The following is a 25,035-nucleotide window of genomic DNA, read 5'->3' as shown; positions in this document are numbered from 1 at the left end:
TCTTAACTTTCAATGCACAAAATATCAGTAAAATAACCTTAACTTCTTCTATAGCAAATTTAACAAGTACTTTTCTTTGAAAGAGAAGATAAAATAACCCCTTTTTTAAAAAAATCCTTATTACATTCCTTTAAAGTACAATTGTATATCTTTTGGGAAAGCAAGTTATGATCCTTGAAAACTACAGAATATAAAAATAATCTGTGTAGTGGTATTTTATTCATAATTGTGATGCCTTGTATTTAATTTAAACGTTATTTTTTTAAATGAAAAGAGACCTTAACATGAATTTTCAGGTACTCTAAGGAATTCACAGAGGATAAATTAACAAGTGTTTGGTACTCCTTAATGTCTTTTGATTCTGTAATACACAATGTTACATGAAAAGCTAAAATGTTTAAATTTTGAGTTGTAGAAAGTCCAATGTAAATTGTAGCAAATATAGATAATTTGTAAAAAAGCAAATTACCTCAAACTGTGGAAGATCCTAAGAAATATAAACAGTCCCGGGTTGATTTCCAGGCTTAGAGCCTCATGTCAGATGACAAATCTGCCACTTCAAGCTTGGCTTCCAAGGCCATTCTGAGACCACTGTTGTACCTCCCTCAAAGAAAAGGAAGAGCCTGGAGGATCACCTGTAGATGTGAGAGGTAGCTGGGTTGGGGGGTAGAGGGATTACATATGCTCTCAACCTGCTAGTATCTAAACTCAGCCATTGCCTAATCACATGGTTCGACAAGGAAAGCTGAGATACACAGTCCAATCCATTTCCTGGAAAGAAAGGAGAGGGTTTCAGTGCAAACTGAGACTATGCCAAACAAGTTCAGTTCTGTGAGTTAAAAATAAAACCAATCCTTCTTTAGCACACTGAGCTCAATGAACTCTAGATGCTTAACTAATGTCTTTGCAGGGCCGGGCGGTGTTTTTGTTTTGTTTTTCTTTCTTGGCATCTATTATGCTGTAGGCAACAAGACACTTTGAAAAGGACCATTGATGAGATTCCATCAAATCTCATAGTGGAAGCAATCTTCTTATTCTAAGAGTAGTAAGAGATTTCACTTAACTTTTTTAACTTGCTAGTTATAACACAAATATAAAAGACACATAACAACTGTGCAATTAACTCCTCAAAACAGCAGTGAGGGCAGCACAGCCTCCCCAGTGCCCTGGAAGAACCTCCCAGCCCTGCCTCCCTTGTGCTTGGAACCTCTCCTTCCCCACAAAAGACAAGTCCTAATTTCTACATCATCTTTTTCTTTTCATACCTGTAGTCAGAGTCCAGTAAACAGTATAGATTATGTTATAAGTAGCTGTAATCTGGGATGAGTATTTCTAGGTTCTTGGTACCCTAGTCAGGGAATTGAAGTAAACACACATGAATGACAAAGTAACAAGGAAAAATTTACTCAAGACCAAAAGGAGGGTGATATTGCAGCCAAGACAACAGGCCACATGACTCAAGACACTCAAGGGCCTTTGGTGCCAATTATTGTTGCTAAGGGGTGTAGTGGGGAAGGGTCTTGGCTTTGACTGACATATTAATCTGTATAAGCTTGCTCTCTAAGGCACAAGCCCCTTCTCACAATGCATCTGATTTTAATAATATCCACGTCCAATTATGCATAGTCTTAAAATGGAAAATAAAGGATTCTTCCTGAAGGTTCACTTAGAGAGCACAGTTTGCCTCATCGCCCGTGCATCAGTGTGCCCTTGTTTCTAAGCTGCTTCCGGAGGCAGCACTTTGAAGTGTAGCTTATTATTCCCTTTACTTTGAAGATGAAACATAAAGACGCCTCATGTTGGTGTTTATCACTTGCATGTGGTACTACCTAGGTCCGCGTGTGCTCTTTCTCGTATTTGTATCTCACCTGCTTTCATAATATAAATGAAGTTACCAGGGAGAATGGGTGATTATAGGCATAGCATAGATCATGATTACATTCTTTATTCCAAATCCACAGGGGCAAATCTCCTGATAATAATGATCACTAAATGATCACTAATATAGATACTTTAAGTTTTGAGCATTTTTTTGGACGTGCTTTACTCTTTTGCATTGGTGTTGTGTGTGTTTCTCTAGAGCACTCAGCCTTTACAGATGTCCTACATATAAGGTTGGTTCATTTCCTAGCTGTACATTGGTGTTTTCTAGCCACTTGGACACACTTAAATTAGTCTCCAGTAAGTCCTGAAGACTGTGCTCACAGCAGCAATTTTGTTACGTACTTGTACATTACTGACAGTTCATCTTCAGTCTGTGTAATTGAGAGTCAGCCCTGCTGTGTAATGGTATCCTCAGACCCGTTTGAATGTGACTCTTTATTATATTTCTGTGCTTTTCTAACGTAAAGTTCCCCTGTCACAATGTGGGAATATGATTTTTGTGTCCTCTATAAGCTGTCTGGCATCCTTTCCTAGATATTCAAAGTTACTGCTCCCTCCTGTTCAAAGCTAAATAATTATACAAGAATGTGTTTCAGTATTGACAACTCTGGTGTGCTCTTTGCAATGGGCAGTTTCAAATCATTTTTGTTTTTATTGTTTCATTTCCTTAAAGGTTTTTTGTCTTGTTTTTGTTTGTTGTTGTTGTTTTAATCATTAGATTCTGTGCCTCTGCTTTAGTTTCTTATGAAGTCTTACAATATGTGATGTTTGTTTTGCCTCATTTCTCTATTCACCAGCTTTTCTCAAATTCTTTATTTCAGCTTTTTTGAGGTTTTTTTAAATGTCTATAAAGACATGATTTGTTAGACTTCTTAATCTCCTGTTCTTTTTCATTTCCGAAAGTGACTTTTCCTTTTACTTTGAATTGTTCACTGAAGTCAGTTACTCAATTTCTGAGTTACTATAATTCTTATTCATGTTTACATCTTTTTGTTCCTGAGTCATTTCCGCGCTAGCGTGGTTCCTTTTGAAAGTACACTTTCCCGTCTGTTTTCCCACTTCTCTGCTTCACTGTCTTACCTGTGAGATGTTATTCTCTTAATGATTCTCATGTGGAATTTGGATTTGTTCTCCTTTGTTTGTTGCTCTGTAAAATCACTTGTGTGAACTTTTAGAAGAGACTGTCCAAAACTAAATCTGCTACCCTAAGATTTCCAGATTTCTCTTTCCCCTCCAGCTGCTCTGGGCAGACTCTCCTGATCCTTTGAAGTGGCTCTTCCTGATTGTCTCAGTTTGAAGATCTAATAATCTGTTTGTCTACAGTGGTGTGGTGAAGGGCTGTAGAGCATTCTGGAAGGAGGGTTGGCCTATTGGTACAAAGAGCTAAAGAATTAGGAGCAGGGACCCCCAGGGCACTCCACAGGTCTTTTGTGCTCCTATCCCTTTATGCAGACCTTCTGTGTCTCCATTTCTTGTCTGCTTGTGGCCATAGCTCTGACCCATGTCCCATTTTCCTATTCTGCTTTGTCCTGCCTTGTTCTCCCATGTCATCAGCATCCTGTACAGTCCTACCACTGCCTCTCACTCAATCGCTATTCAGGCTTATGGAGATGAGTCAATGTTCTCTGTTGGTTTTGACTTTGCTGTCCCATTGTATTTGATGTGCAAAACCCTTTTTATGTGACTTGCTAGCTCTTTGGAATCTCATGAAATGCATAAGGAGAAATATTTTAGGCTCAGATTTTTCTTAACCTTTCAAGCAAGGTTTAATTTCTTTTTAAAATTCTAACAAAGCGTCCCAATAGTCCTTTGCACACTTTTTGCTACGTGTGTCCAAATAAGAAAGATGGAGTTTCAGGGGCATGCATCCAATGACCTTGTGAGTACCAGACAACTGAAGGAGGAGCTCTCTATCAGTTCTTAGATAAACTGTAACCCAGTGACTGCACTGACTTCCTGTGTCCAGTGGGAGCTGGCAAGAGCAAGCTTTGACGTCATACTCATCCCCAAGCAAGGAATCTGCAGAGTGATCTATATTCTCAAATACCTAGCCCTATCACAGGTTTTGCTAAATTGAAATTTTTAATAGTTCAGTGATATCAAATAATGCCTTCAATTTGAATTTATTTTTAATGTTTTAACTTATCTGTCACCTGTTATAAAGCCAATTCTTGTGAAGACTTCAAGAGCTAGAGGAGAAGTGGTTCTACCAGTTACAGGCTACTTAGAAAACAGCTGTGTGCCTTAATCGTTTTAAGATCGATCCTGAGCTGACTCTAGTTAACTGTCCTCACATCACAAGATCTAGAGCAGATTTTCTCAGCCTTTGGGTCGAGACTCATTTGGGGTTTGAAGGATCCTTTCACGGGGATCACATAAGACCATTTGAACATCACACTTCATTAAATTATGATTAATAATGGTATCAAAATTACAGCTATGAAGTAGTAATAAAAATAATTTTACGGCTGAGGTCACCAGGACATGATGGACACTATTTAGGGGCCACAGCTTTAGGAAAGTTGAGAACCACTGACCTAGAAGCTTTTTCTACTTCTTCTTCACCTGCTACGACATTTTTAAATGTCTTGTAAAAGCTACTAAGGAAAAGGAAGTGATAAAGACATGACCACTGAGTTTTGACAAATACCTAATAGGAAAAAGATAAGAGGAAACATCAATCTCTCGCTTATCAATATCAAGATAATTTCCATATGAAGAATTTCATAAGAGCTGCTTCTTTCATAAGAAAAAAATCTAAGAGTTTGTATTTATGTGAATTCCAGGCAACCATGGGCTCTTCTTCAACTCCTTCTATGGATAAGGAATTGATAAGAGAGTTAGCTTTAATGTTAGATTTCAATATATCTAGATTGTCAAAACAGAAAGTTAAGCCTAAGAGGATAACGTAAAGCCATGTTAAACAAGTGTATGCACTACAGACAAAATCCTAAAAATCTCATCAAATTATAGCTGCTTGTGATCCACCTGTCTCCTGCAAGTTTACGTGAAGACCAGTGTACCATGCATGGTTGTTCAAATTTACCTCATGCAGTTTTAGACGTTTCAGACTTTGTATTTTCAGAGCAGACATGCCAATCCCTAAAGCTGAAAAAATATTCCAAAGTCTGAAAAATGTCCAAATCCCAAAACTGCTGACCCCCAAGCACTGAAGATGCATTTGATTTGTGTGTCTGTTTCATCTTCTCTTTTATTTGGTGGTTTAGACTAATCAGATACATAGGTCCTTGTACACAGTCACTTATTTCAAACACTGATTGATTACTTTATTAAAAAAAAAAAACAATTTCAGCAGAGCCCTAGTCTAGAAAATCCACCAGGATTCTATCACTTTCCTTTATTGACAAATTCCTTAAGATTTTATTCCTCCCCATAAGGACATGAATTCCAATAAATGGCAAAATAGAAATAAATTATTGGTAAGCATTAGGGTAGGATTTGTGTACATATAATCAATTACTTGTTTGTTCCTTCCTGATCTTCTGGATACAATGTAATACAATATATAAAATTTTAGAGTATTGACAGAGTATTTGAGTGTGAGATCACATGGACAGCAAAGATGTTTCAATTACCTAAACCTTAGAGGGAAAATGTATGATTTTCCCCCCACAGTTCAGTGTAATCCAAAACTGTCACTATGAATCAGCCAAGATTCAGTATACAGAATGTATTCTTACTGTGCTACCTGAAAAAAGCTAAAGGGAGAAGAATAAATAAAATGACATCTCAGGTGCAGAAATGGTGATTTAGTGATCACAATTCAAAACCTTTTATTCTTCCAGCTTATAAACCTTTTCTGATTTTTCAGTGTCTGAAACTTCATGTTGTGAATATATTCCTGATATTTATTGGGAAACTGCTTTACACCACTTATTTCAGGATTCCACTAGGTAATAAGAGAATCAGAAGCTGTTGTCCATCATGCCTTAATGAATTTTTTTAAAGAAGAAACAAGTAATAAAGAAATTATGTCAGCTTAAAGACAGGCATAGCATGTGCACATATGTATTTAGAAATAAATCCATAGACAAATCCATGGAGATAAGTAAAATTTTCTCATAAACAAAAGAAGAACTTAGCACCATTAGAAGTCAGCTTTTTGGGGGAACAAACATGAATTACTTCTCTGGGGAAGATGAAGAATTAGGTGTAAAGGACATATTAAAGAAGGTTGTTCCCAAGCAGGAGCTGGAAGCTCTTCTCTGGGTAGACCAGTTGTATGAAATGTGGCAAGTAGATTTATCTGCCTCTACCATTATTACATGGTCCAATACAGTGAAAGAACAGGCAGCACCAGGTAATGGTGATTTTTCAGTAAATCTTTGGAGTTTGCCTTTATACATTTATTTTGATGGAGTTGGACAAGTTTATATAGTAATTCATCCCCCTGGGTCAAAGAGTACCCAAATAAAAAGAAGGCTCTACTTCATCCATATTAGTTTTATAATTTCATTCTTACATGGAGTTGTTTATCCTGGGATTTTTAAAAATTATTTTCACATTTTAATATTCTGTGTGATTATTTCTGTTAGCCTAGAGTGACTGAAGTCATTTTTTATTTCATTTAAAGATGAACATATATTGGTTGTCAAATGAAATGAAAATAGAAGACGTCTATGCATTGCAGAAGCCTTCTTTCTGCTAACCACAGCTGTAACATTTTTAGGTGAAGCCAGGACCTCATTGCTGGAACTACAGTTTTCTCTCTGTAGCTGTTCTATGCCTGCATATGCACATGTAACCTGCATAACACATCATTCACTGTGTGTCCTTGTCTGCCTGCTCTTGACTTTCATAGTCATGTGACCCCCATGCAATGCAGAGAAGAACTCGGCATCTGCTGAGGCCCTCGCTGAACTCAAGAACGTGTGGCGAAGACTCACAGGTGCGGCCCTGTCTCCTCAATGAAAACTGTTTCCAGTTCCAGTACAACGTGACAGGTATACTTGAAACTCACTATGTCTGCTCTCCCTGAACTGTCTAACCTTTGTGTGTGCATCCCTTCCTGGCATTAGGGAAGGAGAGGACAATGTATGTGGACACATGAAGAGCTGAGGCCTTGGTTCCCGTTGCCCTTCATGAAAACAAACATTCATTCATGGTATTAAATGTATCAAGGCCACCCATGGTCTCTGAAGAACAGTGGGACTTTTTTTAAAAAAAAATACTGAAATGGAGTCCCACGCCTTTCATAAATTTTGTAACTCAAGTCTATGGCATATTTTTCTCATAGGTAATATAAAAAATAGAGAATCCTGACCAGCCAGTCAGGATGTTTGAGAGGCAATGAAAATCACATTAGGTGACTTCTTCGGCCACTCTGATTGTCTGAACACACGTGGCCCAAAAGAAGAGTTGCTATTGCTCTCATCTGCTTCCTACCATCCTCCCCCCAGCAGAGGCTAGGCGAAAATTCCACCAAATGTGGGACCACATTAGGTCTAAGCATTGGAGTCCGTGCTTAGGAACACTATGCCACATGCCTGCGTGGACAAAGCAACATCTTTTGCACAAAGCCTCCCTGTTCTGTGCACACTGGGACAGCTGAGATCCCTAGTGATGAAAACCTTGGAAATGCTATGCAGGTGTCTAGTTCTTTCCTAGGTGAACAACAGCATGGTAGATTCACCCTTCCTCCTTGGGTCTTTGGTGTTTATAGTAATTTTTCAGAAGTACAATGGAATTTTGTTTTACGAAGAAAGCATTTATTTTAACACTAAATCTTCTTTAACCATACATGTTATTAGACTCTTAGATATAGAAAAAATTGAAGAGTTTTTTATTAACATGGTCAAGGATCTTTCACACACACACACACACACACACACACACCTATAAGAAAAGTTTTCTTCCTTTGTTGTTTTAAATCAAATTAATTATGGAGGGGAGTCACCTTGCATGGCCATGGTCAGTTTAAAATATCATTAGGCAGCCCTCTAAAACTTATTTGCCCAGAGATGGCCCCTTTGAGCACTCTCACAGGATGTCTCCAGACAAGCTCCCTAGAGTCTGCCAAAAAGACAGTAATCTTATTTCTGAGCTTTCCATTGTCTTTATCCAATCACCATCCAAAGGCCCCTCTCCCTACTTATACCATCTTGGAAGTTAAGATTTGAGGATACGGGCCTGGGATTGGTGCATAAACATAGGCTTGGTGCCATGCTTTGATTGTTTTCTCTCTCAATTATCTACAGCAAATTGCTTCCTAAAACTTGTCTTTCTTTACTCTCTTGCTAGTGTCTCTCCTATCCTATCAAATGGTTAGTACAACCATTTGGCTTTTCATTTTAATTTGTTTTACAAAACAAATAAAACAGAAAATTAACTCAGTACATTTTTTTTTTACATGTTTGTCTTCTGACACAATTTTTGTAACGATCGTACAAGGCTTTCCAAAGCTACTTAGGAAGATGGGAGACTATGGATTTACCCACAGATCATAGTTTGGGTATGTCAAACTCCTAGACCTGTAAAACTCAGTGTTTATGTTCCTTTTCCTATAGAGTGGAGCACATGCCAGCTGAGCGAAAATGCGTCCTGCGGCCAGGGTGTGAGGACTCGGCTGCTGAGCTGTGTGCGCAGTGATGGCAGGCCAGTTGGCATGGACCACTGCGAGCAGGTAACTTGTGCGTGATGGGAATCTCTTAGCTTTAGTCCTCAACCTTCACAACACCTGGTAGACATTACAGACACGGACTGAAGATGTGGTGCGCAGCAGTTGTATGTATGGCCTTACTCAAAATAGTGGCGGAAGGTCATTTTGCATTGAAGAAATGGGGCTGGTAAGAAATAGAGTCATTACTCGTAAGAATTTGCTAAAATGTTCTTGTTTTCCAACAAACTCTTGGTGCCCTTTTCTACTGTAGTGTGACTCCCCTATACCAGCAAGTGATTCCTGTGCTCGCACAATAAGTGTGTCCTCTTCACATAAGATGGATCCTGACCCTGGATGTTGAATGCATTGACAATTTTCTCAACAAATATTTTCCAGCTATAACAGTACAACTGTCTTTTTCTTCACAATCTATACAAAAGATCTCTGTGTCAATTTTCATAGTTCTGATTTTATTTCTAATTTTATGGAATTTGGAGAAAAACTGCAGTCAGACACGTTCCAAAGAAGCTGGCACTCCCTGCCCAGATGATAGGAACAGCTCAACAGAAATGGACATGTTATCATACGGCAGGCATCACAGAAACTGTCTTCAGGATTGAGGATAGGGCACCCGCAATCAGAGGCATTGTCTGTAACATGTTGACAGACAAAGGTCTGCCTCAGTTGTTATAACATATGTAGAAGAAGTAAGCAGAAATTAAAGCAAAGACTTCCCCACCACTCCTAAACCAACCCTAAGTATCGTCACAATTGCTCCCTAGCAGCGCGGATGTCATCCCTAATGCTCACTAGGAACTAGTCTGCCCAAGACTGGATGCCCCAATGGACAGCGTTCTGAAAATGGCTCATGTCCTATAGAAGACTGTTTGCCAATTGTTGCTTTATTTGAAGACTTAATCTCATTTAGTTGGCCTCTAATATACTGACTGCCCCAGGAAAGAAGTCACCCATCTACTGTCCCAGATAAACAATGGGTGCACACAGACTTGTCCCTACGAAGTTAATATTCCTTCCCAGTGCGTAAGTGAGAAGGAAAGTAATGGTGTTTTAACTGACAGGAGCATACTGTTGGACTATAGCAGTTCAGATGAGTTGCTGACTTTATTTCTGTCCCTATTTTGTTTTTTGAACCTTGTTAGCTATCAGTTTTGAGTTTCCTAGGTGTGTAAAAAAAATTACTTTCTTTTGATGCAAGAAGAGATGTAAATTACTCATTAATAAAAATAACAGTTTTCTTTTTTCTGAATGGCATGTATCAAACATATATTTAGCAACTATTCGTTTAAAGAAGTCCCAAGCTATTAACCTAGCTAATATTTCTGTATCACAGCAATAGTCACAGATCCTTTTATGGTGCTTTTTCTGTGTTGCCCACTTGGAAAGTCATCATGCTGTGATACCTAATTTTAGCTTTGGGTAGATGTACTAATAATATTTAACATGTGTTGGGTACCAAACCTTTCCTAATCAAGCATACAGTCAGACCTCAGTATTTGCTATCAGATTCTTAGGTAATTTATTCCTTCACTGAGATGTCTTCTACCTTGGTCATAATGTGATGTACACATTTAGTCTAAACACTAATTTCAGAGAAGAACATACACTGCCTTATCAATTTGTCTCCAGATTAGAGCTGTAATTACACTGTCCAGTTGGTCATTTGGGGTTTCAGATGAGTCATGTGTTCTACTTTGTTCCTATTCTGTGTGGTACTAGCTTCGCTACCAATTTTGATGTCTCCATGGGCTGCCAACTCATCCCAGGGCTTCTGGATGGAATGATGACATATCTTCCTACTTTGTTGCTGACTGAGCAGCATGGTAGATCTCTGTGCCATGTGGCCTCATACTTTCCCAGCACTTGAGTGGTGGGCCCCTGCTCGTGCTCAGAGTTTATAATAAGAAATTTTGACTGACCAAACATTAAATGGCTAGTCAAATAACAACAGTCATTTCTGTGGCTACCAATTTATAAAGCAATGGACATTTGCTCTCCCACCACAATGTGGGAAGGTCATTTATTATAGAATAAAGGGCACTCTCGCCCATAAAAGAATAGCGATCTGGTTTGATATTGAAGGCGTGTCTTGTTGCATCTGCAGCGTAATCTGGAAAAGCCCCAGAGAATGAGTATTCCCTGTCTGGTGGAATGCGTGGTCAACTGTCAGCTCTCGGGATGGACGGCATGGACAGAGTGCTCACAGTCCTGTGGCCAAGGAGGTATTCACTTTTCCCTGTTTGTTCCTAGTACTAAAAGTAGCTTGACAACTGCAACAAACTGTAATGAGAAGCCGAAGCTTACACAAGGCTGACCCAGAGGAGAACAGACCTCTAAACAGTGCTAAAGGCTCAAAGGTGGAAGAAATGACTGTTAAAGTGGCAGGTCGCAGAAGAGCTGGCTAACCTGTGGGTCCGTGGCCTGTCAGAAGGTCCTAAACTCTACCAGATGAAAACATGTGGCCATGGTGGTCTTAGACTACGTATTATACCAGTACAGCTGGACACAATGATTAGATACTTGTTTCCACCCATGTACAGAAAGGGCTTGTTTCTGCATCAAAGAGTTAATCAAGCCCACAGGCTGACAGAGATTACAGGATGTTAACAACACCATTTTCCTGGATGGTGACATCCTTGTCATGTTCTTCAGAGCCATGTTTGGAGTTGTGTACCTCTCTTCCTTATATATTCTATGAAAGAAAATCTGGTCATTGTTCCAAACTCAGGGCAAGAAGGTTAGGACAAGAACTGTAGTTTCTCATGGCCAGCTGCTTCTCAATAAATCTCCCCCTTATTATGTGGAGGGATGTGAGTCTTGGTGAGTGGTTAGCTGTCAGTCACACTGGTAAAGTCTCAGGACTTTGGTATAGAAATATACACAGTGGCAGGGGATGTCGATGGCAGACAATTTTAGGAAGCTAGGCAGTAGGCAAAGCAAGAGTCTTAGCATTTATCTGTGGGCGAGAGGGTCATGAAAGAAAAGCATACAGTGGGCATAGAGTGGCCAGATCATTGAAGGGCTGCAGGTTATCAGCAAGTAAATGTTAGAAACACAGGAAGAAATCTTGACATTATGGATAGTCACCAGGCAGAGCAGAAGAAGGAAGGACCTTTAAGTTGGAGGAATCATGGGATAGCATAGAAGAAGACATTAAGATCTGGCTCTCAGCCTAACATAGCTGTCCTCTGAGAGGCTCCGCCCCGCTGTGGGTTGCAACAGATGCTGAGACTCACAGCCAAACATTGGGCAGAGCACAGGGAGACTTGGGGAAGAGCTGGGGGGGGGGGAAGGATAGAAGAGAGGGGTCAGTAGCCCCACAAAAATACCAACAGGGCCAACCAGCCAGGGCCCAGGAGGGCTTACGGCAACTGAAGCACCAACCAAGAACCACACAGGCGGACCTAGGCCCCCTACACAGATGTAGCCGATGGGCAGCTAGGTCTTCATGTGGGTCATCTAGTGACGCAGTGGGGACTGTTTCTGACATGGGCTCTTTTGCCTGCTTTTCAAACACTTCCTCATGGTAAGGCTGCTTCACCAGGCAACAGATGAAGAGGATATGCTCAGTCCTGATGTGAGATGCTGTACTCAGGTGGGTTGGTGGGTGGGGAATCCCCTTTTCTGAGGAGCATGGGAAGGACAATACGGGTAAGAGGGAGGAAGGGTGGAACTGCGAGGAGAGGAGGGAGGAGGCTAAGATTAGGATGTTAAGTGAAAAAATAATATTTTTTAAAGATCTGGATCTCATTGATCACCAGCAATACTCAGAAACCATTTTCTAGAAACCCCAAGACTGAACTATGGCATGAGCTTCCTTCTAAGCTATACAAATCAGGATAGTGGAGTTCTTCAGTCTTTGTCTTAGTCCTGGCTCAATTCGGAGCCAGGCAGAAGCCAGCATGCAACAGGAGCTCATCTGAGAACTCAGCTGTAAGATCCCAGAGAGGGCAAAGATGAAAACAGCAACCAGAAAGTGCACTGGGAAAATGTAGCTAAGGGCAACAGCTGTTTTACAAAGAACATCACTCAAAATGAAAGTATGAGAATCTTATATTCTAATCATTATCATCATCATCATCATCCTCATCATCATCGCAGATACTGTAGGTAATCTTCTGCACAAATGTAAACAAAAGCCACTGGACACCAAATGTTGTCTTAGAAGCAAGTGTTAGTGATTGTTATACACAGTTCCTAAAACATGCCTGAGAGGCAGCTTCCATGAGGGACCACTTCAAAATCAGATCAATCCAGGTTCAAATTGTACCTAGCTATTCAGGCATTTGATTTTGCTGGGGTCAGCAGCTCCCATGAGGTTTAAGAAGTCACCTGGTGTGTTATTTTGGGTTTCTATTGCTGCAATAAAACACCATGGCTAAAACAAGCTGAGGAAGAAAGAGTTTATTTGGTTTACACGTCCACACCATAGTCCATCATCACTGAAGGAAGCCAGGATGAGACCTCAGACAGGACAGGAACATGGAGGCAGGAGCTGATGCAGAGGCCGTGAAGGGGTGCTGCTTACTGGCTTGCTCCTCATGGCTTGCTCAGCCTGCTTTCTTACAGACTCCAGAATGACCAGCCCAGGGATGACACCACGCACAATGCAGTGGGCTCTCCGCTATCAGTCACTAATTAAGAAAATGCCTTACAGGCTTATATGGGGGCATTTTCTTTTTTTAATATTTTATTAATTTATTCATATTACATCTTAATTGTTATCCCATCCCTTGTATCCTCCCATTCCTCCCTCCCTTCTGCTTTCCCCCTACTCCCTTCCCCTATGTCTGTGACTGAGGGGGACCTCCTCCCCCTGTATATGTTCATAGGGTATCAAGCCTCTTCTTGATAGCCTTCCTCTGAGTGCCACCAGGCTTCCTCATCAAGGGGACATAGTCAAATATGGGGCACCAGAGATCGTATGAAAGTCATACCTCACTCTCCATTCAACTGTGGAAAATGTCCTGTCCATTCGCTAGATCTGTGTAGGGGTTCAAAGTTTACTGCACATATTGTCCTTGGCTGGTGCCATAGTTTGAGCAAGATGCCTGGGCCCAGATCTGCCCATCATAATGTTCTTCTTGTAGGTTTCTAGGACCCTCTGGATCCTTTTATTTCCTCATTCTCCCATGCTTCTCTCACCTAAAGTCCCAATAGGATGTCCTTCCCTCTGACCCACTTTCCTGGTAAGTAAAGATTTTCATGAGACATGCCCCTTGTGCTAGTGTCCAGATATAAATGAGTCTATACCATTTGACTCTTTCTGCTTCTGGGTGAACTCACTCATTATGATCATTTCTAGTTCAATCCATTTGTCCACAAATTTCAGGAATTCCTGGTTCTTACTAGCTGAGTAGTATTCCATAGTGTAAATGTACCACAGTTTCTTTATCCATTCTTCTACTGAGGGAACCTTAGGCTGTTTCCATGTTCTGGCTATTATGAATAAGGGCTGCTATGAACATGGTTGAGCATATGTTCCTGTTGTGTGGTGGAGCATCTTCTGGGTATATTCCAAGGAGTGGAATACAAACAACCGGATGAAGGAAATCAATAAAACAGTTCAAGATCTGGGGGCATTTTCTTAATTGAGGTTTCCGCCTCTCAGATGACTTTAGCTTGTGTCAAATTGTTGTAAAACTATCCAGCACACAGTATAACAGCTGTCTTATTGGAGTGTTTGCTTTATGCTAATTTCTACCTCCTACCCATCAATATGATTGGAGATTTCAAGGCCCCTGGGATATGTTTTAAAACTCTCCAATAGATTCAATCATCTTTGTTCCAACTTTTATAACTCATCCTTTTAGTTTATTCACCATTCTTATAAACTCTAATTTTGCTTTTTTAATCATGTAGATATTTGTGTCTTTGTGCATGACTGCACATACCCACAAAGGCCAGAAGAGGGGGTCATATTCCCCCAGCTGAAGTGTCAGATTGTTGTGAGCCCCTGGAGTTGGGTGCTTGAAACAATTCCAGGTTCCCTGCAAGAGCAATATGTTCTCTTAAGCGCTGAGCCGGCTCTCTAACCCTAATCCAACATGCTTTAGTATTAAACTAAGTGATATTTTAAAGGGACAATGTCAAGTGTTTTCTTTCTGACTTCTCATTGCTCACGCATTCATTAAATCTGTTAAACAAATATTAAAGGTGCTGTAAGTCTTGAGGGGGCCACAGTGGAAACACAGTGACAATTTCCCTGATTTCATACAGCTTACAGTCTAGCTGGAGGACAACGGATAGAAACAGGCAGAGGGCAGGGCATGCTGATTAAGACTTACACAGATGACGGTGTTGTTCACAATTTAATGCCCAACACCACAGCCATCTCTCTTCAGCCCAGAGGTGACACACCTCAGCCATATGCATTGCAGTCTGATTGAGGGTCATATTGGGGTGCTCTACTCCCCAGGAAGTAAAGGGTAACAGGCAAAAGCAGTTAAAGGGTGTGGTTTTTTTTTTCTTGTGAGGATGGGCCTTAAGGGAGAGAGCTTGCTCACACTGTCTCTCTTGCCTCCCCACCTGCTGCCTCCCTCTGCTCCAGCACAGGCTATTCCCAGCGCTATCCAGGTCAGATCATACTTTTCTCCATCTCGGCACATTCCCTTCCACTGAGCGTCTTCCCATCACTACCACTGCTGCTTCCTCAACGTCATGTCCATGTTTCCCCAGAGGCTGCCACCCTTGTTTTGACTCTGCATGGGCCAGTCTCCTCTGTCCCAGTGTAGCACACTGTAGGTGTTGCAGGAAGAATGTCAGTTGTCATCTCTCCTTGTCCAGATGACTCTAGGCCATGAGAAGTAAACTCAAAGTGGAGGCAAGTTTGCAACCTGGCTCTTGAGCCTAAAGGCAGCCAGCCCCTGTCACTGGATGTTTTCCTTTCTCTCCGCCTAAGCAATGAAATCCTTTGTTCTCCAAGAGAATGTGTCTAACAGGTGGAGACAGAAAGCACATTTCTTGTAACTTGTCCTGCAAAGCTTAATTATGCCACTGTAACAAGTCACTGAGAAATAACAGTAAGACTCCCCCCCTTCCAGCAAGACCCTCTTCCAGTGGCTCAGAATAAACTGCATGGAATAAGTAAGCTCTTGGGCAAAGGACACAACCTTCAGTTTCCCAGTGCAAAGATGAGTGATGAGACCAATGCAGGAATTAGAAATACTACGTGATATGGCAAAGTAAAACTGATGGAAAAATCACAAGACTCTGTGAGGAGAGAACCCGGAGGGCAACACTGAGAGCTTGATACTATGCCAAAGTTGAATAGGAAGGTGTGCCATAAAACTGGTGGTACCTTCATCCTCAGGCTACCTTGATGAGGCCTGATAGACTGTGATCCACCATGGAGGAGGAGGCATCCCTCCTTTTAGAGGTCTAGGGGAGGGGAATAGGACAGAAGAGGGAGGGATGGGGACAGGAAGATAAGGATGAGGAGGGGACAACAACCAGGATGTGATGCGAATAAATTATAATAAATTTTTTTTAAAAATTAAAGCTAGTAAAACCATTACAAGGATGTTCAACATTTAATCTCCTAAGCATTTTGACAGTGTTTTGTGTTAAATGGTTAGGTTACAACCTACAGACAGACATGTAAAGATGAGCATCATTCTATTTAGATAGACTTGAACCTGGCCTTGATTTGATAGATTAAAAAGTGAGTAAATAGCACAGTACACAGGAGAACTGTATATGTGGCCACTGGCTTTCTAAGCGCCTTCCCTCACCGTGTGGAAGGAATGGCAGTCACAGTTGCACCCCATCAGCCACTTCCCCACCATACAGCCTATCTGCTGCAACCTTTGGGGCAGCACTCCTCCCTGTTTGCAAACTGGGAAAATTTCTGTACTAAATCATGCCTTCATCTCTGCATGCCCCAGACAGGAGACAGGAAACAAGCAGCTCCCATCAGAAGCAGAGATGTACTGCACAGACTTATTCTTGGAGCTGAAAAGGTTGAGTGCTATCGTTGGGAAACATCTGCAGACATACTTGTCTGTGCTAAGCAGTGTGCCTGTGTCTGCTTTCTGTATGAGCCAGTCTTTTGTCCTGATGATTATGGCCAGGGGACAGAGAGATGAGATAAAGTGTACACAGTCACATTAAAGGAGTGAGGGAGTTACCTGAGAGTCAGCCTTCAGCACACCTGCATCTCAGGGCTGACTTCTGTATCAAACGCAGAAGTTCACACAGTTCCCTCTGTTTACGAATTCACCGAGTTGTTGGACCAGTGGACCACATTTTGCCAACAAACTCGCACACTGTCATTGATCTGATGGAAATTTTGAAATGGCTTCTGACTTTATCTTCCAAGCTTGCGAGCTGCCTCTTTAGTGCACACCTGGAGCTTGTCATATAGTTTTTAATTGTGTTAACGATTTCAAGGTCAGAATGGTTTGAATCCAATTTCTTCCAGGTTAGAGAGAGAGGCTGGGTCTCAGCTTCATTGAGGGATCTTTTTAGATAGCTCTCCAAGATCAAAGCTAGTAATAGAAGGGCTTAATATTTGGATTAGTCATGTTCTTTGTCTATTGAGTTTTCATCGACTCAGTGGAATGTAGAACTCCCTATATTTAGCATATCATGAATTATTCATAACTATCACTTAACCAAGTAAGACTGTAAAAATGTTAATTCCAGACTATGACTTTTTTCTATTTTATAGTTTTTCATTCAGTGCATTGAGTGGATATTATTTTTCTATACCATACTATCCAGGCTATGTCTTGTGCTTCCCAGATGGCTCCAAAGCATGAAAATTTTTCATTGTTGTTGTTGTTGTTGTTATTATTATTATTATTATTATTATTATTATTATTATTATTATATAAGTTTCACAGTGTCAAGGCAAATCAGTGTCTGCATTTTGGTCTTTACTTCGGTGTCTGCATAAAATTTGACTGGAGTGGAATTCTTGACTAGGCACAAGACTAATCATTATGACAGTTCAAACTCATTTACTATAGGATAATTGGTTCTTATGACAGGAGCTCAGGAAGATACCTGAGAGAGTGCAAAAGGCCAGACACAAAGACCCAGGACCTTGGCTTCAGAGCCTGATTTCCCAGAGGAAAATTTCAGAGCCCTGAAATGCTAACTTGTCTTGTGTGGGGCTCCTAGCATCTTATTCTATAAAATGGAGAAATATCAGAGTGGCATTTTGTAAAATATCCATTGGTCAGGGGCACAATTATCAACACCAGACTTGTCTTAGTAATGTTTTCATAATGGTTGCATGTTGTAGTCTCCTAATTTGCAGCTGGGTCATAGGGGGTAACATAGCCAGCACAGAGACACAGTGTGCGGGATGCAGAGGCTGCATTGGGACCTGGGTGCAGATGGCTTCAAGGCCCCTTTGCGTTTGATAGTCTGTAGGCACCTCCTATGCACATGATCCTGGTTTGATGCTACACCACTTTATGAAAATTATTGTATTCCACACATAGATTCCAGAAGAAGCAGGGGAACTCTATCTTAGCTTGGAACATGGCACATTGGTGCTTTAGGAAATAGAATGAGGGGTGAATATAATCAAACATGTTATATGAACTTCTCAAAGAATATTTTTTCTAAAAAGAAAAAGAAATAAAGAAAAGGAAGAAAGAAAGAAAGAAATCCCCTCTGAATATAGTCTCCAGAATAGTATGTAATGTCTCATCTGTCTTCTAGGATGATAGCTATTAATATTATAGACAGGAAATTAATGGTCCTGATGCTCTTTTCAGAAAAGAATGGACAGAGTAGCTACAAGATTGCTAAGCCCTTCTCTGTGACCTTGGACCCTCTCAGATCTCTTCAAGTCAGTACTTTCACTGTTTGTCTGCATTACAAAGCCATGGCAGCTTTCAGTGGTGCTTAACAGAATTGCTGTGATGGTTGAGAACTAACAATGGGTGAGCTGTTAAATCACACTTACACAGCCGCCTACCACCTAAAGCCTAGAGCTCGGTCACACATACGCAGCCTACCACCGCAAGCCTAGAGCTCTCACAACAAAGCAGAACATAACGGAACTTAATCATCTTCCTTTCAAAGACCTCTTCTGCTACCACAGTCTATCCTGACCTCTAAGCCAACTTCCTAGGATGAGTACGTAAAGCCACATAAATAGTTTTTCATAGGAGAAAGGCATGGACATGCTACTATGGGTCAGTTTTTGCTAAAGGAAACTGTGAAGGGACAAATTCATAGGAACGCAGAGGACAAGGCTAAATGTAATACTGAAGTTCCTCAAGAGACCTAGCAACTGAATTATAGCACCCAACACCCATGACAGGAGACACATGAGATTTACTGGAAAGCACATGCTTTTGGGATAAAGTGACCCACTACTAATTGTGATTCTGCAAATATATATATATATATATATATATATATATATATATATATATGTGTGTGTGTGTGTGTGTGTGTGTGTGTGTGTGTGTGTGTGTGTGTATATATATATATATATATATATATATATATATAGTGTAACTTCTGTAAGTTTCAGTTAGTCATGCCTTAAATAAGATTAGTAACAGTGCTCCTGAGTTGCAGCCCAGACCGAGGTCCTGTGGAAACGATTTGTTTGGTGGGCCAATGGCATGCAGATTGGAGGTTACTATGAGGGGAGTTCAAACAGAACAAGGGCGAGAAAGGATGTGAGCAAGAACGGGCATATCATCCCTGTATCAAAGCACATGGCAGCCATGGCCCCATCCTTCCTTGGTAGGGCTTTCCCAGGCTTAAGCTTCTCCAGAAAATGCCTTAACCATAGAGAAACATGATTAAGTTAACGAGGGGACCGTGACCGTCTATCGGCTTCTCTCTCAGTTGTCTTATCATCTGCTAGTGTTTACTACCAAGCAAGAGTAAATAACCAAGTGCCAAAAATAAGAATAAATCTGTAGAGGTAAGAAGTAGAAAGTGGAAATACTTTATACAAATTTTGTGTGTGTGTGTGTGTGTGTGTGCCCATCTGGAAAGATCTGTGTTACACTGAATTTCATGACACAGTCCCCTATTACCAGCTCCTTGAGCTTTCAGCTTCTGAAGGCCTTTGCACACCAATGACTGCAGTATATGCTTACGGGATTCAGCTCATGTTTGAAATAAATTGTGCTGTATTGGAAAGTGAGGCACAAGTCGAAAGGTTCGAAAGCACATCAGCAGGCCGTGTGACTTCATGTTCAGGTCACATAGTACATCTCCATGTCTGCACACTCAGTGCCCAGGCATCGATCAGTGTATTTATGTGGGCTGCTCAGGGGTTTCCTATAATTAATGGTGGAAGATCATGGACATCTTCCTCAGTGCTCTTTTTGTTATTCTTGCCTTCTATCCATCATCCCTTACCTAGACATATACTACCCACTGTCTTATTTTCTTGGGTCATATCAAACCCGTCTACAGTTATCCAAAACAGCTAACTCAGCAACTTTGTGCCAGGCCTGAGAAGACTTTTTATCTGAAGCTGCAGGAATACACACAATGGCCGCTGGGATCTGGTTGTACAGTCAGAGTTGCCAATTGCTGTACTTGTGCTGTCTTTGTCTGAGACAAGCTTTTAGAAAAGGAATCTTTATATTCGTTTCATTTCTCTGTGAAAAATCTTGACAAGTGTTTAGTCAACTTGGAGGTCTTTAGAATTTGTTTAAAAATGCCTCTCAAGCACCTTGTCAGTGTAGCCTCATTATGCAGTCTGAAGGCTGCTGGGTTCAAAAGGAATGTGAACCGTGCCAATATATACTTCAAATCAATATGTCAGGACCAGGACTGGCCTGTCTCTGTTTTCAGCTCAGTTTTCATAACTAGTATTATATGCCTTATTTTTCTCTGAAGGTCTTGGATGCTTTTTGTTTTGTTTTGTTTTGTTTTTGTCCTTCACGGTAACTATTGCTAATTTGATAGTAAGTACAGTACCAATGTTTGCTATAACAAGGTCTTGGTATTCCCATAGGAAGAAAACAAAACAGCTCAGAGAGGTAACCTGCTAGCTGACAGTAGACTTGACCCATCATAATTTAGGTCCTTCTTAAACTGGGAGATCATTTTGCAGGCTGAACCTGAACAAAGAAAAGTCACCTCCTTCCCTCCGTTCATAGATGCCAGTCACTAGACCTGCTGCCCACACTCCTCACCAAACCCAGGTTCCCCTGGATGGCTGGGGTCTTCTTTCATGCTTTCATTGAGAAATATAAGTGCAAGCAAGAGAAGGCAAGAAAGTGCCCAAGGAAACTCCTCCTTCTCACTTTGGAATCCTGGGATACATACGGCATCACTGTTTACTGTCACCTAGAAAACAGAAGACACCCCAGCCAGAACATAAGGGATGTGGCAGGTTATGAACATCATCATCATATACACCCCATAAGCAACAAGGTACAGGAGGCAACAGGAAGCATGGTTTGTGAATTCATCACAGACCTGTTTGCAGGCTAGTCCTTAGAAGAGATGGAAAACGGTATTCCTGAAAAAACACACATGCAAGGAACATTGCACGGACTGAGCAGATTATATTTAGAAATATATACCTATATACTATGTATGCAACAATTGAAGAAAAAATAATATAATTTTTCAAACCAAGGAAGGGTGTGTGGAAAGGCTTGAAGGGAGGAAAGGAAAAGGATAAATGTTGGAATTATAATCTCAAAAGTTCAAACTGTCAACATTTTACCAAATGTTTACTATATTTTAGATCCCACCATAGGTAGGCCGTCCACATAGAGCGTGAGCTATATCAAGCTTACTCTCACCACCTGAATGTTCCGCACCCAAGTCTTCTTGATGTGGGTCTCCAGGACTCTGTATCCCGCATCACGTTAGAATGCGCATGAGCTTAGACAACCCAGACTCCATTCCATTGGCTTCCTCTGTAGCACACCGTTCTACCGCTGGCCAACTAATGCGTTAATCAGTCACTAGCCGCAGGTAGAATCGGACCCACAACAAAGGCATTATTAAAAGGCATGGTCTTCACATTGAAGATTCAAAGGAGGCCAAGGCACAGAAAAGTGACTGAAAGATCAAAGACTTTATGATCATGCTACAAATACCACTCATGGAAAAATGTATTTTCATAGTGTAATCAGAACTTATGTAAGAAACCTGCATGGCTGATTTATTCTTTATCCTGATGGTGAGCACACCATGATAATTATGATCTGGATGGCACTCGACATTGGATAAACTCAGTTACAGACTTCTAAGTTCCAGAAAAAGAATCCCATTTAAACATTTTTAGTAGTTATTAAAAATAATTTCATTTCCATTTAAAAGAAACTCACTTTTAAATGTCATTTTCCCCAACCTGAATTATCCTCAGATAATAAGGCCCTTCTGTATTCTTAGTCTTATTTTACAGAACAGGAAATTCATGCTCAGAGGACTCAAATTGCTTCCATACGGTCACATCATTTCCTAGCTGTTAATTTGAAAGCACTGTTTCCAACTATGGGTGACTGGTGCCAAGTCCAGTTTCTTTCTACTGTGCCTCAGCTGGTTTAAAATCTTCTTCCTCCATCCCTATTAGGCTTTTTAATTCCTGTCGTTTGACCATATCTTTCACATTTTTCCTCCCCCAGCAAAATTCATAACCACAAACCAGGTCATCCAGGCTCCTATGGCTTGTGGTCTCTAATAAGCACTGCTAAGAGAAAGAAACATCTAGGTTGTGGGTTCTGTCCAGTCTGCAGTGGATCCTGAGAAGCCTGGATCTCTGTTATAGGAGGATCAAGCCCACATCATGGTACCGTCTGCACCTTTTTTTAATTTGAAAGTTCAGAATCAGCCAGGCATGGTGGCACCCACCTATAATCCCAGCACTTCTGGGAGGCAGAGGATCTCTGTGAGTTTGAGGCCAGCTTGGTCCACAAAGTGAGTCCAGGACAGCTGCACAGAGAAACCCTGTCTCAAAAAGAAAAAAAAGAGAAAGGAAGGAAGGAAGGGAAGGAAGAAAGGGAGGGAGGGAGGGAGGGAGGAACAGAGAAAGCTCAGAATTTGGGAGCCTTTAGTTGTAGGGTCACACTGGCTATTTAATATAATAAAAAATATTCTTGGCTTAAAAAAGAAAAGATGACATAATGGGGGGTGGGAAGTGCCTGTAGAATTTCCGGGTCTGTTCATCTTTCCTGTCTTCGCTGGAAATATTCATGTGGCACCTTAAACAGCCTTGGATAACACGGTGCTTTGAATAAATATTTACTGTATGTTTCTTGCTGGTGATGGGCACATCTGAAGATTTTTTCAATTTTATTTTTAGCTTATATATTCCCCTTACATTCCAATTGTAACCCCCTCCCTCCTCTCCTCCTGGTTCCTCCCTCTCACCCTCTTTCCCCCATCCCCCTTTCCCTTGTCCTCAGAAAAGAGGAAATGCCCCCACCTCACCCCGAACACATCAAATCAGATCAGGACTGAGCTCCTCCTCATCCACTGAGGCCAGGCATCGCAGCCCACATTAGGGGGAAGTGATTCGAAAAACAGGCAATAGAGCCCATGTCATAGACAGCGCCTGCTCAACATCCCAGGGAACACACGTGAAGATGAAGCTGCCCATCAACTACATATGTGTGTGGGGGGGGGCCTAGGTCCAGTCCATGCATGCTCTTTGGTTGGTGGTTCAGACTCTGTGAGCCCCCATGGGCCTCTTATCTTTGCATTTGGTTAACAAAAGATAGAGTGGTCCTTATGGTTACACTCCTGATGACTGGCCTTAGGGTTTCATTGTTTAAAAAAATTACTTCATCAATACTTTTACTAATTCTTTGAGAAGTTTATACTATGTGTTTGGTCACTCTGGTCCCTTCATCTCTATAATATCTTCCAATCAGCCCCCATCTCCTCATCCTTTGCTCCCCATGATATCTCCCAAGCCACTCCCACCTCCTCACTCCCCAATGCCATATTCTCTTTATTATTTTATTTTATTTTAAAACTGACAAATACAATTTGAGCTGCATAATATGGGGCAATTACTACATCCCGGTTGACCTACCAGGGAACACGCCCTTAGAGAAAACTAATTCTCTCTCCCTTTTCCACTTGTACCACCTGTAACACCATCAACTTTTCCTCTGCGTTTACTAGATTTCTTCCACTTTCATCTACAACAGAAAATATATATCACTTGAATGGAAATAAATGACATCATTCTAAGTACTGGCCATCAACACACCATCAAGTTGAGAAAAAGCCCAGAGGAGTATTATTTGTTCATAATAAGATACAGTATTTTTTTTATCATTACACTGTAAATATGGTTACAAAACCAGAAAACAATGCAACTCTCACACATTAGGCAATATGTGTTTGGGCCAATAATGTAGACATAAAATGTAAACTTGAGTTGTTGATCAAAAATTCATATGAAATCTTGAGCCAAATACGGTCATAGGCTATAGATCGCATTTGATGAATGATGCCCGAGTTATAATTTGACTTTAATGGTTCTGGGAAATGTCCAAATGCATATACAGGATATCTGCACTCAAGGTGAACAGTGATTCAGCAATCTCATATTATCACAGATACAGATTCCTTCAATATCCCCTATAATCTTCCTCTGTAGTTAGCTCACCTAATCTCGCTGTTCAACCCAACAGCATCGTTGAAGCTTCCTAGGCACGGCCTTGTTCTCCTCCTGATTAGTGTTTAACTTCAGGCATCTGCCCTCAGTGCTTTAGGACTATTTTTTCACTGATAATACAGACAAAAAATAGATTTTTGTAGTTTTTAAATTATCAGTATTATTAGTATGCCCGCAAGCTATCAATTAAGACACTGACACTTGTTATATTTTAAAATACCCTTAGTTAACCTGGGGCAGTGCAGACATTAACCCTTCCCATAGTGAGGCAGGTATCACAATCCCATGACATCTGTTTCTAATAACTTCTGTCAAGCTACCTCCCATCCACAACGCCAAATACTTGCTAATGCTCTTCATCTGGGCCAAATCTCCATCCACGCCTGCCACGTGCTTCTCCTCCATCTAACCCATGGCGGCCTTCCTTTTTCTCCTTTCTCCTCAGGTCTCTCTCCTTCTCTTCTTGAGACCGTCTCCTGGGGTCTTTCTCCTTACTCCTTGAGTCCCTCTTTCTTCTTCTTACCAGGATTCGCCACCACCACACCCCCCCCCCAGCCCAGGTACCTTAGTCACACCTCTATCTCCTCTGCCCTGCCCAGGTGGGATGGCTTTTTATTAATTAGAATCAAATTCTACTTGACTGGGGCCATGGGGAAATAGAAGGATCCAGAGGGTCCTAGAAACCTACAAGAAGAACATTATGACGGTGGATCTGGGCCCAGGACACCAGCCAAGGAATATACTTGCAGTAAACATCGAACCCCTACCCAGATCTAGCCAATGGTCAGGACACTCTCCACAGCTAAGCGGAGAGTGGGGACTGACTTTCACGCAAACCCTGGTGCCTCATATTTGACCATGTCTCCTGGATGGGGAGGCCTGGTGGCACTCAGAGGAAGGATAGCAGGTACCAAGAAAACACTTGATACCCTATGAG

At 41.2% G+C, this 25,035-nt stretch overlaps 1 protein-coding gene across 5 annotated transcripts in view; it reads left to right on the top strand.

Annotated features, from left to right (window-relative positions):
* Window positions 1-25,035, top strand: part of THSD7B (thrombospondin type 1 domain containing 7B) — an 837,579-nt gene that overhangs the window by 785,076 nt on the left and 27,468 nt on the right. For all 5 annotated transcript variants that reach the window (XM_084778453.1, XM_084778450.1, XM_084778452.1 and 2 more), the window contains 3 exons: window positions 6,707-6,848; window positions 8,412-8,527; window positions 10,626-10,743. In XM_084778453.1, coding sequence (XP_084634579.1) covers window positions 6,707-6,848; window positions 8,412-8,527; window positions 10,626-10,743 — 376 coding nt within the window. The remainder of the gene's footprint in view (window positions 1-6,706; window positions 6,849-8,411; window positions 8,528-10,625; window positions 10,744-25,035) is intronic.

This window comes from Acomys minous (genome assembly GCF_964271855.1).
Source record: "Acomys minous genome assembly, chromosome: 1".
In the NCBI taxonomy this organism is placed as follows: Eukaryota; Metazoa; Chordata; class Mammalia; order Rodentia; family Muridae; genus Acomys; species Acomys minous.
This window is presented reverse-complemented; position numbering and strand designations above follow the sequence as displayed.